At 50.9% G+C, this 18,548-nt stretch overlaps 1 protein-coding gene across 2 annotated transcripts in view; it reads left to right on the forward strand.

Moving 5' to 3' along the window:
- The window catches only part of ADAMTS2 (ADAM metallopeptidase with thrombospondin type 1 motif 2), a 223,979-nt gene that overhangs the window by 159,744 nt on the left and 45,687 nt on the right, over positions 1 to 18,548 (forward strand). For both annotated transcript variants that reach the window (XM_021084334.1, XM_003123651.6), the window contains one exon: positions 6,336 to 6,419. In XM_021084334.1, the coding sequence (XP_020939993.1) occupies positions 6,336 to 6,419 (84 nt within the window). The remainder of the gene's footprint in view (positions 1 to 6,335; positions 6,420 to 18,548) is intronic.

The raw sequence follows: 18,548 nt of genomic DNA on the forward strand, positions 1-18,548 counted from the left end.
TATCCTTGGACTTGGTGCTGAGCGAGGGGCTCTATCCACCTCCTTTTTTTTTTTTTTTTTTTTTTTTTTTTTTTGTCTTTTAGGGCCACACCTGCGGCATATGGAGGTTCCCAGGCAAGGGGTCTAATCAGAGCTGACTGGCACCACAGCCACAGCACAACAGGATCTGAGCCATATCTGCGACCTTCACCACAGCTCATGGCAAGGCCGGCTCCTTAACCCACTGAGCGAGGCCAGAGATCGAACCCGCCATCCTCATGGCTACCAGTCAGGTTTGTTATCGCTGAGCCCCGAAGGCAACACCCCGCCTCCAATTTTTGTGCACAATCCGATTTTAGTAATTTCTGTCCTGCCCATTTGCATTTCATGACAGTTTGATATTTTGAGCAGAGGCTAGTGTTGTATTTGTTCTTGCTTTGCCTACGAAGCGTTTGCTGAGAAACGAGCGGTGAAGATCTGGAGAGGGAATGTTTGTTCTCACGATGAGACCCGGCTTTTGCAGGCCCGTGTCTGTGTCATGAGATGCACATGGTTGATGATACCCCTCCCTGGAAGCTGGCAGACTCTGCCCCAGCTTCCGCAGTATTCTCTCCGCCTCCACCTCCCCGACAGTGTCCAAGCCTCCTCCTGGGGGCTCAGAGACACCAGCCTTCTTTCCAGTTATCTCAGGGGTTCCCAGAGAAGCCACAAGGCGGGCTGTGCACCAGCCGCCAGAAACCTCACAGCAGATTCCTCCAGGCCTGCCCCTCCCTGCTCCATGCCACCGCCACCCCCGCAGGGTGCCAGGTGCAGCGTGGGCTCCATCTTAGGAACTTGGCCCAGAGAAAGAGGTTGGACCTGAAGGGTAGAAACCCAAACAGCAGCTCTGCCCCTGCCTGCCCCAATAGGAGCCCTGCCTCCTGGGCCAGTCTCCTCCTCCCTGACCCATCCCTCCGCCCTGGCAGAGGAGAAGGTCACCTCTGCCCAACAGCCTCAGGCCACCTGCCAGGGCTCCCTGGTCGCCCAGGGTGGAACTCTGCCACAAAGAAGGCAAACTTTTACATTATCATGCAGAGCCTGTGCCCTTCCTTATTGTCTATTCCAGAACAGAAACTTGGCTGCATCTTTGCATAAGCAAAAGGTGCATTGCAATGTATTTCCCCAAACAGGAGAGCCCTTGGCCTCTCTGCACAGAGAAGGGCTGCGGCTTTGAACATTTTCTCCCAAGCTCTAAAGATTCCAGGATCAATTTCTGAGACAAGGCTCAAGGACGCTGTCCCCGTTTCCCTTCCCCCTGCGGTCTGGGCAGAGGTGAGCAGCTTCTCCCCAGCACACAGGCCTCTAGAGGGCGGGTGGGGGTGGAGAGGCACTTAGCTGGGGCTCGGGTCACTACAGGGCATCCTGGGTCCTGCTGCCGTCACACATTTTGCCCATTTCCTCTTGTTCCACATTCTCCAAAGTTATTCGCTCATTCATGCATTCGACATGCTTTCCTGAGCACCTACCATGTGTTTGAGCACCTACTATGTGTTCGACACTGCAGAGGACACAGCAGTGAACGAGGAGGAGGGGAGCTTCCCATACCAAATGCTTAGTCCAGTCTGGGAGCAGCTAGAAGCTTCCTCTGAGTAGGGGCAGTTGTGCTGCGGGAAGAGAATGAGAAGCCAGAGGGCACAGCAAGTGCAAAGGCCCCGAGGTAGAGACGGGCTCCCCGCCAAGGTGTGCAGAGGCCACAGGTGGACCGTGATAAGCAAGGTAAGGGCAACCTGAGAAGAGGTGGCGGGGGCCTTGATTTTATTGCAGTTGCAGTGAGAAGGCCCTTGGCGGGGTGGTGGGGGTTGCAGGAGGATAAGCAGGGTGGTAACTGCCCTCCTCCTTTGAAGCTCATCGATTGCTCTTTTCAAATGCTCTTTGGATATTTCAAGAATGCAGGGGCTGGAAAGGGAATTCCAGGTATGAGCTGTTGCACAAGTAGCCCAAGAAGACAGCTGGGCTTCAGAGAAGGTAGAGCTGTCAGGAGCGAGGGTTCCTGGAGGAAAGTAGCTGAAGCAGTGAAGCCAGCCAGGGCCAGCAGAGAGAGGGCCCCACATGCCAGGCCGAGGGCTGGCCCTGTTTCTGGCGGCACTGGGTTTCAGGCAGAGGAGGGAGGAAGTCAGATCTTTTCTGAGTGGCAACCATGGTGAAGAATGGTGCATGGGGGAGGGGGGTTGGGCGGGACATGAGGGATGAAGGAAGGTGTTTGGGAGTCCCTGCTTCCTGTCGGCTTGTCCAGGAGATGGAATGGGCATCGGGAAGTGGGGAGGGGAAGGAGATGTCTGGAAGCTGCCTTATTTCTTTGCGGCTCTTTGTGCCAAGTATGATAGCTCCCTGCTTGGCATAGATGTTGTAGCTGTGTCCCTATTATGGAGGCAAGGGTGTCACTGGGCACCTTACTTATTGCCAGGGGTCTCCCTGCCCTGTGGGCCTGGCCAGCTTCAGGTCTTGCTGGTGATATCTTATGGGGAGTGGGATGCAGCTGCGCTTGTGGGGAGAGGGGGGCTGCAAAACTAGCATGGCCCTGGGGATGGGTAACCAGTGGAGGGAAAGGGCCGTGAAGGCCCCCTCCTCAGCATAGCCCCCAACCCCCACACTCCACAAGTCCTGCATCCCGCCCCTTTCTGTTCCTGCTGAGTTGCAAGGTGGGGAATAGGAGCCCAACACCAGAGGGGACCCTGTTGGCAAGTGTGGGGGCTCTGCCACACCACCCCAGTGAGCAGGAGGACAGCCTAGGCCAGCTGATCCCACCCAGTGGGAGGGGGCGGCAGGTGCCGGGCCTCAGGAGAGGCCACCAGGAGGACTGGTGAGTGGGATTCCAGGTTGTGGGCCACCTAGAAGTTTCAGCAGCCACCAAGGGTCCCTGGGCCATGGAACGAGGTAAGGGGCACACCCAGCTCGAAACCCCCCAAGGGGAGCTGACTGTGGGGCTGTGTCCCCATGTGGAAGGGTGGAGGCTTTAGGAGGAACCATGAAAGATGGACTGCAGTGGAAGGCTACTGGCGGGGGGCAGGCCTGGCCTTGCTGGCTATCTGCTGGGCCTGCCTGGGACGTGCCCTGTCTAGCTTGCAGCAGCCCCGGAGGCCCAGCTGGTCTCCAAGGCCAGGGCCCAGCCCAGCCCCGCTGATGGGAGCCGATGGGCAGCTGTCACGGCAGAGCCTCCCTAGCCCAGCCTCGCTCAGCAGCCTGACACCCCAGCTCTGGCTGCCTAGCCCCCCACCTTCTCCCCCCCAGCAGGAAGTGGGTCCCTGCCCCTCAGGGCTCAGCATGGAGAAGTGGAATTCTTGGGTCCTGACCACCTCCTGTCTCAAATCAGGAGTCAAAGGCAGAAGATTAAGCGATATTCTGAAGATCAAAAAAAAAAAAAAAAAAAACTTTTAAAAAAATTATTGGAGGAGTTCCCGTTATGGCACAGTGGAAACAAATCCGACTAGTATCCATGATGATGTGGATTCAATCTCTGGCCTTGCTCAGAGGGTTGGGGATTCGGCGTTGCCGTGAGCTGTGCTGTAGGTTGCAGATGCGTCGCAGATCCAGAATTGCTGTGGCTGTGGTGTAGGCTGGCTGCTGTAGCTCCGATTCGACCTCCAGCCTGGGAGCCTCCATATGCCACAGGTGCGGCCCTAAAAAGCCCCCCCCAAAAAAGTTGTTGGGGTAGAGTTGACTTGCAATGTTGTGTTAGTCTCAGGTGTAAAGCAAAGTGAATCAGTTACACATATACACGTGTCCATTCTTTTTTCCCGTGTAGGTTATTACACAGTACTGAGTAGATTTCCCAGTGCTATACAGTAGGTTCTTGTCAGTTATCTATTTTATATCCAGTAGTGTGTACATGTTAATCCCATCCCCCTGATTTACCCTCCCCCCACCCCCCTGATGATTTCCTCTTTGGTGACTGTAAATTTGATTTTGAAATCTGTGAGTTTGAAGAAACCTTTTCTCAAGAAAAACTGGCTTTTAGGCGTACTATCTCACTGTGGACTAAAAAATATAGTTTGGGAGTTCCTGTCATGGCACAGTGGAAAAGAATCCAACTAGGAACCATGAGGTGGCAGGTTCGATCCCTGGCCTCTGTCAGTGGATTAAGGATCCACCGTTGCCGTGAGCTGTGTTATGGGTCGCAGACATGGCTTGGATCTGGTGTAGGCCGGCAGCTGTAGCTTAGATTTGACCCCTAGCCTGGGAACCTCTCTATACTGCGGGTGTGGCCCTAAAAAGAAAAAAAAAAAAATCTAGTTTGACCCTCAGAGCTGGGCAGTGTTTAGGGAGTGTGCACCCTGCCACCGTGACCTGGGCTGCCAGTCGATAAGACTTACCGGCAGTGGCAAACACAGTTTTACTTTTTTGCCAACGTCATTCCATTGCTCATGTGTGGGAGTCTAGTCTTCACAAAGCTTTGTGACGTGGGGACTCTCACCCTTGTTTTACCGGAAGGGAAGGTCTGGCGTGGGTGAGTTAGCAGAGACTCCCTGGGCTCCACCCTGTCATTGCAGGTGTCACCTTGTCTGGCAGGTGGCCCTCAGGACCCCAGGTCCATCCTCTCCAGACTCATGTACCGAGTCACAGTGACCATCCTGTGGGCCTATCAGTTGTCCCTTCCCTGCAGAAAAGCCAGATTGGGGCGGAGAAACAAATAATAATTGAAAAATAGATTTATAGGCAGGAGGCTACTGGGCAGGGCCGCACACAGGGCTGGCTGGTGGTCTCCCTTGACCCCGCCGTGCACATGAGTTCTGTCCTCCCATTTGTTGTTGTTTTTTGTTTTGCTTTGTTTTGTTTTTTGCTTTTTAGGGCCACAGGTGTGGTATGTGGAAGTTCTCAGGCTGGAGGTCAAATCGGAGCTACGGCTGCTGGCCGTAGCAATGTGGGATCCAAGCTGTGTCTGCAACCTACACCACGGCGCACAGCAATGCCGGATCCCCAACCCACTGAGCAAGGCCAGGGATCAAATCCGAATCCTCATGGATATTAATCAGGTTCCTTTCCACTGAGCCACAACAGGAACTCCTGCCCTCCCATTTGTGCCATCTCGACACACAGCGTGTGTGACAGTGACCACCAGGCTCCTTGTCTAGCATGCCCTGCGTGTCTGCCTGATCTATCCATCATGAATTGATTTTCCTCACTAACTCTCAGATTTCCCAAAGGGTCTTCTTACTGTTTATAGATAGCCATTACCATTGCTCAGATAGAGATGCTAAAATTTGGGTTCAGAGGGGATATGGCTCTGGCCTGAGATGACAGAGTGGGCTCTTGGAGGCGCACATGGAGGGGTCTGCCTTCCCAAAAGGTGGGTCAGCAGCCTCTGGGCTTGGTCTGCACCGGGCCGGGGCGGGGGTGGCGGGGGGGAGTGCACGGCCAGTTCCTGCCTCTCCCCTGAGTGATGGTATGAGTAGGTTGGTTCTGAGAATCTGCTGAGTGCTCCTGCTTCCTGGGCTCAGGGGCACACAGGGGAAATACATGTGATTGTGCAGCTCACAATCCCATTGGAGACACAGAGAGCTGGGGAAGTAACCAAAAAAACCCCGGTGCTCCCTGGGAAGCAGCCCAGATCTGGGGGCCCTGCTGGAGGAAGTGACCACGAGGTGGGGCCTCCAGAGGAATGGAGTTTGGTCAGAAAATACATGTGCATGAACAATGTGGGTGACAGCGAGGGGGTTGTTTTCATCCCTGCCAGGGGAACTTCCACATGCCTAGGTGTGGCCAAAAATAAGAAGAAGGAAACCAGGTACATGAACTGCAGTTATCAGAACAGAACACAGAAAGCATCTTTTTGATACAGTATTACCTGTTCTTAATTAACACACTGAAGATTAGATCTGGTGGTGGATCTAAAATGATCCCCTTCTCCAGATTGTGGTGAGTGTAGCTATTATTTCACAACTACCAGCAGCAACTATGGAATGATTTCTGCCAGTGATGGTCCTGGCACTGTTCCCGCCCCTGGGTTTGTGGCCTATGTTCACCCTTGAAGGAAAAGCCATGTGCAGTCAGAAGCTAGAGCATTTAGAGGGGTCAGTATCTCCATTCCAGTGTAGGTTCCAGGAGGAGAATCCCTGTGCTGGGGGTGGGGGGCGGGGGGTGCTGCGCTGGGGAGAGGGGGCTGTTATCCAGGTCGGGGCTGGTGGCTGTAAGGCAGGCAGGCAGAGCAGAGGGAAGGGAAGGATTGGATTCAGAGTTGATGGTGGTGCCTGGGTGTAAAGTGTGGGAAGGAGTGGGCATGAGCCCCAGCTTTCTAGACTGGGGTCTGGTTGTCATTTGCAAAGCCAGGGCTGGTCCTTGGGCCTGTGGTTTCTGCTGACATGTCCCTGATTGTCTTTCAGGTCAATGAGATTTATCATGACGAGTCCCTGGGGGCCCACATCAATGTCGTCCTGGTGCGGATAATCCTGCTGAGTTACGGGAAGGTGAGTGGGCACTGTGGGCTGGTGGCTTCCAGATATGACAGAGCCCCCACTCTCTGCGGGATGAATGGGGCACTCCAACAAAACAGAGGCCTCATTGAAAAACCTTTATGTCGGCTGAAATCACCCAGCCTTTCCCTGGCCACTCTGTGGTTCTTATAAGAAACGAGGACCTTGGGAACCACCCCCCTCTCCTTTTAACCTCACCCCATTTTTAACATTTAGTTTTTGGTGTGGTGAGGCCAACAGATCAGGAGGTGACAGCCCTGGAAAAGATGGTTTATTACGCACAGATGCTGGCTATGCAGGGCCACACAGGGAAGCACCAGGCTTGGTGAGAGGCCTAGGGGAAGGGGAGGAAAACTGTGGGCAAGCACCTTTGTTGTGGTTTTAGCAAGGAGGACCAGGTCAGGCAGAGGTAAGCAGGCTTAGGATTGGCTAGCCTGAATGTTTTCAGTGGACTCGGGGGCATCAGGGCTGCCCCTGGTTGTCAGGTACCTGGCCCTGAGTCATTTGCACAGGGGATAGTGGGCTGGAGTGTGAGAGCCCAATGAGGGAGATGGTTGCGGGTGTGGACTCTGAGTTGGTAGGCTTGCATTGGAACAGCATGCTCCAGAAGGAGTTGTTTCCTGTCTCTTGAAATTGGCTGACCATGGGAGGGGCAGTTCCTCCAGGGTCAGGAAGGCCCCGGATATCAAAGCATCAGAAACAGAAGGTCAATACACCCCTCACTTTGACTCCTGCCCACATCTTCAACCTGTGTCCTTCTTTTCTCATGCCACATAGCTGCTGTTCTAACTGTGCAGTCTTGCCCTCCTTACCTCCCTTTGCTGTCAGACTTGGAACCCCTTTTTCCTAGCAGCACACACAGGTCCATGCAGCAGGGTAGAAAGGCCCCATACACAATGACCTGAGATGGAAAAATAAAAGGGTTCCTGAAAGGATTGCTGGTGAGAAAGGAAGGAGCCCTATGGTGCCAGCCAGTGTGGACTAAGCAAGTGCCTAGGCCAGGCAGCCTGGGAGCACTTTGTACCTATTAATCCAAGGGCACATGGGGAGGTGGCACTGTGACGGTCCCATTTCACTGATAAGAACACTAAGGCTTAAGGTAGTTCAGTGGTGTGATGAGTGAGTGGCCAGTGGCATTTGGCTCCTTAGGAGTCCAGCTTCTCACCCTGGCAGCCAAATTCTAGAGGCCATGGTCTGACCCCACTCAGAGTGAAGAAAGTCAAGTCATAATTAGATGAGGCACATCAGGTATAGTACTTTGCAAAGGGTTAACTCCTCTACTCACAGAGAATCACAGTCTCACAAAATAAAATTGAAATGTACACAGCATACAAGGCCTGTAGTACAGAAATGATGGTGAGGGACTCTGTGGCTGTTCCAGGAACAGTGGACCTTGAGCTCACTCTTCTTACTCTGGCAACTCTGTTGTTCGAAAGTGATGGCAGCAACCACAGTGAGAAGAGCAGTCATGGTCCTTTGTGCACCCCATGGAGAACATAAAATATACCAAAGCAGACTGTCAGAACAAGGGAAAAATTTGCAAAAACTTAACTGCAGGAGTTTTTCATACCCTTTTCAAGACCTTTAACAGATTACATTTTAAAAGGCATAAGAGTTTCAAATAATATAATGGATAAAGTTAAATTAGTAGCTACATCATCTTTCCCCTTGCCTTAGGAAGAGATGTAACTTCTTTATGAGAATCATAGAACACTTAAAATTACAAAAGAACTTTAGGTCATAAGAAAGTATCAGTGAATTTTATCTACAAAAACTGGGCTATTCTCTGACTCAGTGCTCTAAAACTAGGTGGAGGGAAGGGATATACATAAAAAAGGATAAATGCAACCTCTTTGAAAATTTTTTTTTATTACTCAAATGAATTTATCACATCTGTAGTTGTATAATGATCATAACAATACAATTTCACAGGATTTCCATCCTCTTTGAAAATTAAAAAAAAAAAACTCCTAGGAAGAAGACTATTAGAACCTTAATTGCAGACTAATGGGAAATCGGAGGAAAAAGAGGAACTACAGATCAAAACCTAAGGGGTGGCCAAAGCTATAATCGGAGGCAAATTCACAGGTGCCTTCCAAGATCACATGGTGTGAATGAAAGCAAGTTAACTCTGTATTCAGCTCAATAAGTTAGAACAGATGTCCACAACCAGCCAAAAGCAAAAACCTAAGGAAAGCAAAAATAAGGAAATAGTTCAGAAAAGGCAAAAATCAGTAAATTAGAAAATAGAAACAATAGTATCAATCGAAAAGAGAATTTTGGAAAAATTCTGGCTTATGTTTAGTCTGGAAAAAAAGTAGAAGCAGCAGCACAAACTAAAAGATTAGAGAGTATAAAATGTGCTCTGTTTACTCCAGAAAAAAGTAAAAGAATCACAAACTGAAAGCTTAGAAAGAGAGTATAAAATGCGACCCACAGCAGGCTGCTTATCCGGCAAAAGAGAAAGCTTTGGGGGCTGTTGGTGTCCTTGGCGGCTCTTGGGAGCTCTCCGCCTGGGCCTTCCCCCATCCCTGCACCCTGCTTGCCAGGGCTGGTCAATGGAAGACAGGCGTGCAGAGACAGGCATGCACACCACCGTCTGCGAGTGAGCAGGCTGTGAGAGGCCCCCCAAGCCCTGGATGCAGGTTTGTAGCTGTGTAGTCCAGGCATGCAGGCCCAAGGGAGGCTGGGGCAGCTGGGCCAGGGGTCCAGTTCCAGCCTCCAGTCGCAGGCAGGGGCTTTGGAATGTCCGTGGGACTTTCCCCATCCCCGATGGACCAGCCGTCATCATGTTCTCATCTCCTCCCAGCCTGAGTCCTTCCAGTCCCTGCATTCCTGGCTGAGGCCCCTCGTCAGCATCCTTCAGTGTCTAAGGAATTTTCAGGCCATTAGTATGATGGAGAGACACAGTGATATCCACCCCCTCCCCATTTTTTACCCCTGGAGACGGGAAATGAGAAGCTTCAGGCTATGCGGGTAGAAAGGGGAAGAGAGCCACCAAGTGGTCTGGGTACTAAAAAGAAAAATTTAGAATTGGTCTTTAGAATGGTCTTTTTAGGGCCACATCAGAGGCGTATGGAGGGAGGGTCATATCGAGCTACAGCTGCCGGCCTGCACCACAGCCACAGCAACTGGTGATCCGAGCTGCATCTGTGACCACAGTTCATGGCAGCGCTGGATCCTTAACCCACTGAGCGAGGCCAGGGATGGAACCCATGTCCTCATGGATACTAGTCGGGTTTGTTAACCACTGAACCATGAGGGGAACTCCAGAAATTTTTAACTGCTTTTTAAAATTGTTAGCTACTGCTTATTTTAACAACTCCCTGGCAGGCTTTATGCTAAACTGTCCCCACCTAAAGCTGTTTTTTTCTTCTTTTCTTAAAGTGTCTCAGGCAGGTAGAAAAGCTGAAGGTGAGGCCTCGAGGATCTCTGGGTTGGGGACCTGGTGATCTCGAGAAATCAAGAATTTCCTGGGGAGGAGTTCCCACTGCAAAGCAACAGAATCGGCTGCATCTCTGCAGGTCTGGGATGCAGGTTCGATCCTTGGCCAGGGAAAACTGGGTTAAGGATGCCTCATTGCCACAGCTATGGTGTAGGTCAGATGTGATCCCTAGCCTAGGAACTCCATATGCCACAGGACAGCCAAAAAAGAAGGAAAAAAAGGAATTTCCTGGGGAAATGTGAATATTTCAAAGCTGACTCCAAAAAAATGTAGAAAATACCATAATAAGCCTCATCGCTATGGTAGGAACTCCAGTTCTTCACTGTTTTCAAAATTATCTTAAAATCACCTCTATACAGAAAGTCAGATCATTTATTTTTGCCAATGCATTCTTCTTCTTTTCCAAGGAATATTAAACAAAGATAATACAATACCATAAAAACTGTTTCAGAATGTATACACATACAATATTCTGAAACCCACCCACTTTATCTTTACAGCCTATATAATTGCTACACTCAAAGCTGTCAAAGGTAGCTAAGACAAAGTACAGACCTGTTTCACTTCTAAACATAGATGTAAAAAAATCCTGAGGCTTTAAGCATTTAATTTGATAATGCATAAAGAGAAACTCCCGCCATGATAAAATAGGGTTGATTCCAGGAATGCAATGATTGCATAATAGCAGGAAGTCTGTTCATATAATGCATCACATCCACTTGCCAATGACAAAGCCTGTCATTTAACAAATGCTCTTTGAGGGCTTCTGTGTGCCGTGTCACTGCCATGGTCCCTGACCTCAGGGGCTGCTTCTAGAGCAGAGTTATAGACAAGGAAACAGTTACAACTGAGGGCTCAGGGGGAAAGGGGGCAGGCAGTCCATACTTAGAGGTCAGGGCAAGTCACTGGAGGCAGAGACTTTTCAGCCACAGGAGGCAGTGGAAGAGGGAAGGAGCAGCGCAGGGATGTTTGTCTAGTTCAAAGGCAGGCGCAGGGAGAGAGCAAGGAGTGCCGAAGGAACAGAGAGCGGCTGAGTCTGGCTGACAGGGACAGTGCGAGGAGAGCAGATAACATTGTAATTGTTTGCTAATAATTCTGTGCCTGGAAAACCCAAAGGAATTCATTGTAAAACTTTTATAGGTTTTTTAACTGACATGACTGCATTTACTGGCACAGCCAAATAAACACATTACACAAATACCAATCATTGCTGAATGAAGCCACAATGTCCTGGTCGTAGGAATAATAGGGAAAGAAAAGTTCTGCTTATTTAATCGATTAATTAATATATTTATTTATTTTGCTTTTTAGGGCCACACCATGGCACATGGAGGTTCCCAGGCTAGGGATCCAATTAGAGCTGCAGCTGCCAACCCACACCACAGCCACAGCAATGCAGGATCCCAGCCGTGTCTGCAACCTACACTGCAGCTCACAACAATGCCAGATCCTTTAACCTACAGAGTGAGGCCAGGGATCGAACCCACATCCTCATGGATATCAGTCGGGTTCATTACCGCTGAGCCACAACTGGAACTTCGAAATGTTCTGTCTATGATTGTAACCAAGATGTTAAATACTTGGACTAGTCCTAATAAGACAGATATAAGACTTACATATAGGGAGAAATTTGCACATTGTTAATGATAGGAAAAAATAAAAATCAATGAAAAGACATATACTGTTGGGAAAGACATAAACTTATGGGGAGACTGGGTATAGTAGAGATGTTGATTTTTTCCCAGATTAATAATTGGAAACTTGATAAAATGGTTCTAAGATTCATCTAGTGGCGTAAACAGTCAAGAATGGCTGGGAAAGCCTTGTAAGCCAAGCAAATAAAAAGGATTTACTCCAACCATCTTGTAAAGCAAAAATAATTAAAATCATTCTCTATTTGCATAAGCATTAACAGATCAACTGAATAAAATACACAGTTCTGAAAATACCTCATATAAATAACTTAACATGTGATATAAATGGAGTGGTTATTAAGTGTTATGAATAAACATGTGATAAATATACACTCCATATAGTAAATTAAATAGATAAGATGATAAACATAAGCCCATGAAATTCAGCTATTTGAGTCACCCAGATTGAGAGGAAAATATTGGTTGTTGAGGGCTTCCTGAGCATAAATACAGTGGAAGGGATTGTAAAGGGAAAAACGGGTGTATTTGACTACTTAAAATATAAAATTGTCAAAAAAAAAAAAAACCCAGAATCAAAAGGCAAACCACAATCAGAAGGAGCATTTGTAGTGTAGCAAAGCTGTCCTAATATATGACGAGCACTTATAAATCCTAAGAAAAACTGAGTTGACAATGAACATAAGCAATTAACTGAAGAAAAAATGCAAATGACAAAAAAAGAAAAAATATTGAACTTTACCATTAATCAAAGAAATAAACAGTTTGCTATTTTTAAAGCATCCCCTGGAGTTCCCATGGTGGCTCAGCAGTAACAAACCTGACTAATATCCATGAGGACACAGGTTGGATCCCTGGCCTTGCTCAGTGGGTTAAGGCTCCAGCATTGCCGTGAGCTGTGGTGTAGGTCACATATGTGGCTTGGATCTGGCATTGTTGTGGCTCTGGTCTAGGCTGACAGCTACAGCTCCAATTAGACCCCTAGCCTGGGAGCTTCCATATGCCACAAGTGTGGCCCTAAAAAGACAAAAAAAAAAAAAGCATCAGCTATGTTAAGATTAAGAAGAGGGATTTAGGGAGTTCCCACTGTGGTGCATCAGGAATGGTGATGACCCTGCAGCACAAGGATGCAGTTTCAATCCCTGGCCCAGCACAGTGGGTTAAAGGATCTGGCCTTGCCACAGCTGTGGCGGAGGTTGCAACTGCAGCTCTGATCTGATTCCTGGCCTGGGAACTCCATATGCTGCAGGGTGGCCAAGAAAAAAAAGTAAAGAAAGAAGAGGGATTTACTGCCAGTTTGGGTGAATGAAGCAGTACCCTCTTCTGGTTTGAGTAGAAATGTGTGCACATGTCTGGAAGGAAATGTAACAGTTTGTCATGTCCCTTAAAAACGTTCTTCATGTTGGCCCCCGGTCATTCATTTCTCTGATTCTCTTCCAAAGCACTTACCAGAGCTGTGGATTCAGTTTTAGGAACAGGACAAAACTCATGGCCTCATTTCTAAGTGGAGACAACTAGAGACAATCTGTCTGCTAATAGGGGTCTAGTTAAATGAATGACAACATGTCTACATGTGGATTATTAGACGGCTGATAAAACCCGCTTTCAAAGCATGTTTCTGGGCTTTGGGAAGTGGTTACAGCATAAAGTCAGGTTTGTGTGCTTTTTGAAAGGATATAAGTTTACAGTAATGTGATCTCAATTGTGTGTACACATATGCTCACAGAGGGGACTGGAGGAAAACAGTAAATGCAGAAAGCACTTATCTCTGGGTAGTAGGTCGTGGATTTTTGTTTTCTTTTGATACTTTACTGGATTTCCTAAATTTATCATGATAAGCATGTTTCTTTTATCATCAAAAGAGTACTTTTTTAAAAGGGTCTCTAGTGGCATGCCACAGGGCTCTGTCATGTCCAACATTTTATTCCTGGTTTGAAAGAGGATGTAGAAAGGCCTTGGTGATTTTCTTGGCACCTCTTCTCTATGGTGACTTGGAGGCATTCGGGGAGGACACTATCCTACCTTACCTGTGGCCAGGGCCCTCTGTCACCTAAATGTCTATGGAAGCTGTGAGCGAGCCACCTTGGCTGCCATGGGTACAAGGCCTCACCTGCAGATGAGGCCACATCACCCAGGTGTGCAGACAGCTCCCTCTCAGCCATGACCAGTCTGGCCCCTGCCCCTTATGTACTGCCTTGCAGGGAGGGGTTCTGCCATGCCTGGGCCATGTTGCTACCCTCTGAGTCCCCCGTAGGCAGAGTGGGGGTAAGAGGAGCGGGCATGCCATGTGAGGCTGTAGCCTGTTCTTCCTGGGGACAGTATGGGGAGGAGGGCAGGCCACGGGGCTGCCTGGAGCCCACGACCAGCAAGACGGGCAGCTGGAGCCCACTTGGGGAAACGAGGCAGCTTCAGCGAATCGGGGACCGATCCGGTGAGAACTGAGAGGGTGCAGGGGGGGACCAGCGCCCCCCTCGCCTCCCTGACTTCCTGCTGAGAAGGAGTTTGGGAATCCATGGTGGTGAGCAGACAGAGGGGAGGACATGGAGCGGGGTGGGTGCTTTTGGAGGGGAGTCCAGACAGTGCCTGCTGCACCCCAGAAGGGCTGTGCAGACTGGCCTCTGCCCATGACCTCAGAGGCGTCACACTAAAGACGTAGCAGGATGTGGGGTTAGACCCACATGCCCACCCCGGTCCCCGAGGCCTGGCTGGGAAAGATACGCTGCCCCACTTCCACTGGCCCCAGGGTGCCGAGGAGCTGACCAGTCTCCTGTTGCAAGGCTCACCCCACAGTCTGCCCCCCTTTGCTCACCTCCTATGCCCTCCTGCCCCCAGGAAGCCATAGGGAAGGCTGGTATCCCTCAGGGCCTCTGTGTCCTGGGGGATTCCAGAACACTTGAGGGCCAGAGAGCCACTTTGTCCTCCTCCGGAGAGTTGCAGGATTGTGAGGGGGACGTGGTGTCCAGGGCGTGACTCTCACCTTCCCTGGGGAGGCCACGCGGCAGAAGCACAGGCTGGGGGATGGCGGTGTTAGGAGGACACAGCCAGCCAGCCACACCCAGGAGGGCAGGCACTAGGCAGATATCGGATGCGGAGGGACTGGGGCCCCACCTGCTGACTCCTTGTCTCTGGCACAGAGCATCTGTGCCTTGGCATAGAGCACGGGATCCCAGGGACAGCGTGGCGTGTGTGGCTGTGGGCTCAGGAGCAACACCCATGGGAAGGGAGGATGGGGTGCTTCCACTGACCTGGAGCAATCAGACAGTAAATCCAAAAGTGACAACCCAGAGAGGAGCTGCCAGGGCCAAGGGTGCCCAACCGGAGCTGTAGACCACCTCCACGCCGGAGGTCACATCACTGATCAGTACTTCTCTGAGTCCGTCCGAAAGGAATTGCTAGAAAAGGGAAATGTGATAAACCCAAGATGATAAGAAAATCCCAGTCCCGACTTTTTATTATGAAATTCCAGAGACATCAATTCATTCTATCAAACTGCTCTAAAATTTTCCGCTTTCTGTTCTTAATCTTCTTGTGGGCGGTCACGGCTGACACCCACTGGTCATAGACTCCCCTCGCACAGTGCGGGAGGTGAGGTCCCTCGGAGGGACCTCGGGGAAGCGGGAGGGCACGTCTTTGGAATAGGTGGACCCTGGGACCTGCCTGCTCCCGGGTCGGGGGCACCAGCTCCCATGACATCACCAGCAAGCAGGATGGTTTGGTAGTGGTGAGCACCACCAATGAAGTAGAGCACGAGGTGCCCTGGATGGGGTGCCCTGGATGGGGTGGCCAGGCAGGTGACTGCCCGGCCAGAATTCACTTGGATTCACGTGGAGAGAGTGAGCTCTGCTTATGGAGGAAAAGTCAGGAGAGGCTTCTGGAGGTGGGTTGGGGAGTTGAGCTTGGCTCTTGGGGAGGATGAATTCTGATGAGCTGCTCTTCATGGAACCACCTCCCTCCCTCTGGGAGGCCCCAGAAGGAGGCCCCTGTCCCTGGAAGGATTTAGGCAAAGAAAAACCAAGGGACTGTAGCTCGGACCTCTCCCAGAAGAGGGGCTGAGCTGTTCCCCAAAGTCCAGGGAGATGCTGGGGACTATGAAGCCCAGACCCAGACTTGGAGCAGAAAGAGGCCCAGATATTCAGATGCTCTTATTTATTCTAAAGTGTGATGGAAATAGACCAGCTTCCCCACTTCTGCACACCCTCCCTCCGTTCTGCCTGTCCCCACAGTGACATTCGTGCCAGTGATATGTTGTCTGTCTTCCAGCTTATGAGAGGCCTCAGAGTTATCTCAAGTTTTTCCTTGAGATAACATTTTTCTCCATTTCTTTAAAAAAAAAAAAAGCAGAAGAAAAGAGATTATCTTATTTTATACAATATGCCATCAGCCAGGGAGCAGAACATCGGCAACACTCGAGGGTTGCATAGCAACTGGCTTTTCAATTGATTTTTTGAGGAAGCACCAAAGCTACTGAACAGTTCTCATTTTAAATATTTCCTAAGATGATAAAAATCAAAGCAAATGGAAATCAGAGACTTGGGGACAATCAAAGAACATAAGGTATCTTGTCATGAAAGGCCAGGTCAAGACCAAGCAGGGAACACTCTCAGGAATTTTTCAGTGTTGGAAGGAAGGGGTCAGAGGAGTTCTGAGTCTCTCAGTGGAGGCGAGAGAAGGGTGTGCTGGGGCAGGGCTTGGTGTGCAAGGGCCCAGCGCCACCGTCCTCTTATTGCATGTCCCCAGCCATCACCTACCTGCTGTGTAGGGAATTCAGAGCACCCCAGGGACCACCTGCTGGTCTCCCCAGAGACTGGGTCCGAACCCCCAACCTGATGGGTGCCGGGCATGGTGTCCAGCCCCTGACCCTCCCGTCCCACCTCTTGTGCCAGACCCTCCAGGGTCCAGAGACACAAGAAGCAGTGGGGCCAGAAGCGCCGCGCAGGCCTGAACCTGGGGGTGTTCGTGTATCGACTGCGGCGCTGGCAGGTGGGCTTTCTGGGAGGATGTCTGGAATGCGCCTTGATGATGCAGGAGTCCTGGCAGAGAAATAAGGATCACACCTTCCAGCCTTCTCTGGTGTTGGGGTTTGAGATGCCTGTCCCGATGAAATTTGGACTCCGGGGACTGCTTCGCGGGCCAGAGCTGCAGGGAGAAGACACCCCACACACACACTGCCCCCAGGCTCCAGGGAGCCCATGCTTCCCCCAGCCAGGGGGTGTGGTGTGAATTCTGGCCCTGTCGATCCTTCTGGGACCTTCAGCAAGTTACCCTCACTGAACCTTAGGGTCCCCAGTAAGATGAGCACGCGTTAGCAAGGGACAGCAGAATAAGGCTGCTCATACCAGTTACAGCCTGCAAGACCCCCTCTGGGTCAGGCAGGCCCTGTCTGAGGCCCCTGACATGACTTCACGCACTTCTCCCTCAGATCATCTCTTTGGGGGCAGTCGCGTTGTCACCCCCACCTGACAGGACAAGGGTATGGCCTACCGAGGTCTCACGTGCATGGCTGAGAGGGGGCTGGGCTCGGCTGCTGTTCCACTGGTTGGGGAACACCAGCTCCAGGCTCCTTGGCTGGATCCCCTCAGGGTGCCCCATGCCAGTGGTTCTCCACAAAAGGCAATTTTGCCACAACCCCCCCACCCCGCCACCACCTTGGTAGCATCTAGCAAGTAGAGGCCAGCCCCCACCGCAGAGAATTTCCTGGCCCCAAATGTCAGCAGTGCCAAGGTCAAGAAGTGCGCTCGTCCCTCTTGAACCCAGCAGGTCTGGACTCCACTTCCACACATGCTGTCCTGTTTTGTGTCTCTGGGAGGGCAGGTTGAGTGGGAGACCTTCTGGGGTCAGGGCAGCTGAGAAGGCTTTGTGGGGCTGCAGTCAGATCCCCAGGACACAAGCCAAGGGACAAGGACAAGGAACATCATGGATGCTGGTTACCATGGATGGTAGCACCTGAGCTCCCAGTTCAGTGGTGCCGTTGTTCCCACTTTGCGGATGGGGAGCCCAGGAGAGTGAGGTAACTTAAAGAATGTAGTGTGGGGAGAGGAGCAGGCCTCCAAGCCAAGAGCCCCAGTCTAGCCAGGTGAGCCTCACCTGTCACCTACAGGTGCCCTGTGGGTGGGCTTTGTGGTCTGTGGGGCACCCGGATATGTGACTGAGCCTGCAGAGCCTCCAGGCTGCTGGTCCTGCTTTGCTCTTGTCTCCTTGACAGAGGGAAGGAAGAGCATAAATAATTCAGCACATTCTAGAGCAAACAATGGAAATGTCAGCCTTGATTGGAACAGAACTTTCAGCCCAGATCCTAATTGATTTGTTTAAGGGGGGACCCCAGAGGCTGTCTGGGGCCTCGCTGGTCCCCTTTGACCCGGTGCCTGGGTTACTCAGAGCCACACAGCCCTGGGATCTCTGTGTCCCTCCCACCGCTGAGCACCCACGCCGCCTCTCCTGTGGCAGCAGCGCCACCTGGTGGCCACCTCTGGTGCTCACCCTTCCTTTCCTCCTGTTAAGGGAGATGGCCCCACCATTGGAAGTGGCGGGGTTTCCAGGCCCACCTCCATCTCTTTCTAGAGGTTAGACTTCAGTGTGTTACTTCAATTGTCTGATATGGAAAATATTATAATAACAACATCTATATCTGAGGGCAACTGTTTTAATTGGATGATATGTGTGAACCCAGAGCCTAGTGACCTGCTCATAGTGTGAGCCCTGATACATGGACCCCACAGCTACCATCCAGCCCCAGGGTGCAGAAATGCCCTGTCTGCTGTAAAAACAGCCCTGCACTGCACTTTGCTCTGGACAGCTGGTGCCCGCGTCTCCCTCAGAAGGAGGGAGGCTGGTCTGTGAGGGCCTCAGCCAGTTCTGGGGCCATCCCCTTGCTGCCCCCTGGAACACCATAGCCTTGTGTGCAGTGCCCAGCCCAGCACAGGTGGGAACAGGCTGAGTCATATGAAAAGTTTTCCTAGAGAAGCCAATGCAGGGAGGAGCAGGTAGCCAGGAGACGGATAGATAGGGGTCTTTGGGGACAGGAGGAAT

This window comes from Sus scrofa, chromosome 2 (assembly GCF_000003025.6).
Source record: "Sus scrofa isolate TJ Tabasco breed Duroc chromosome 2, Sscrofa11.1, whole genome shotgun sequence".
Lineage (NCBI taxonomy): Eukaryota > Metazoa > Chordata > Mammalia > Artiodactyla > Suidae > Sus > Sus scrofa.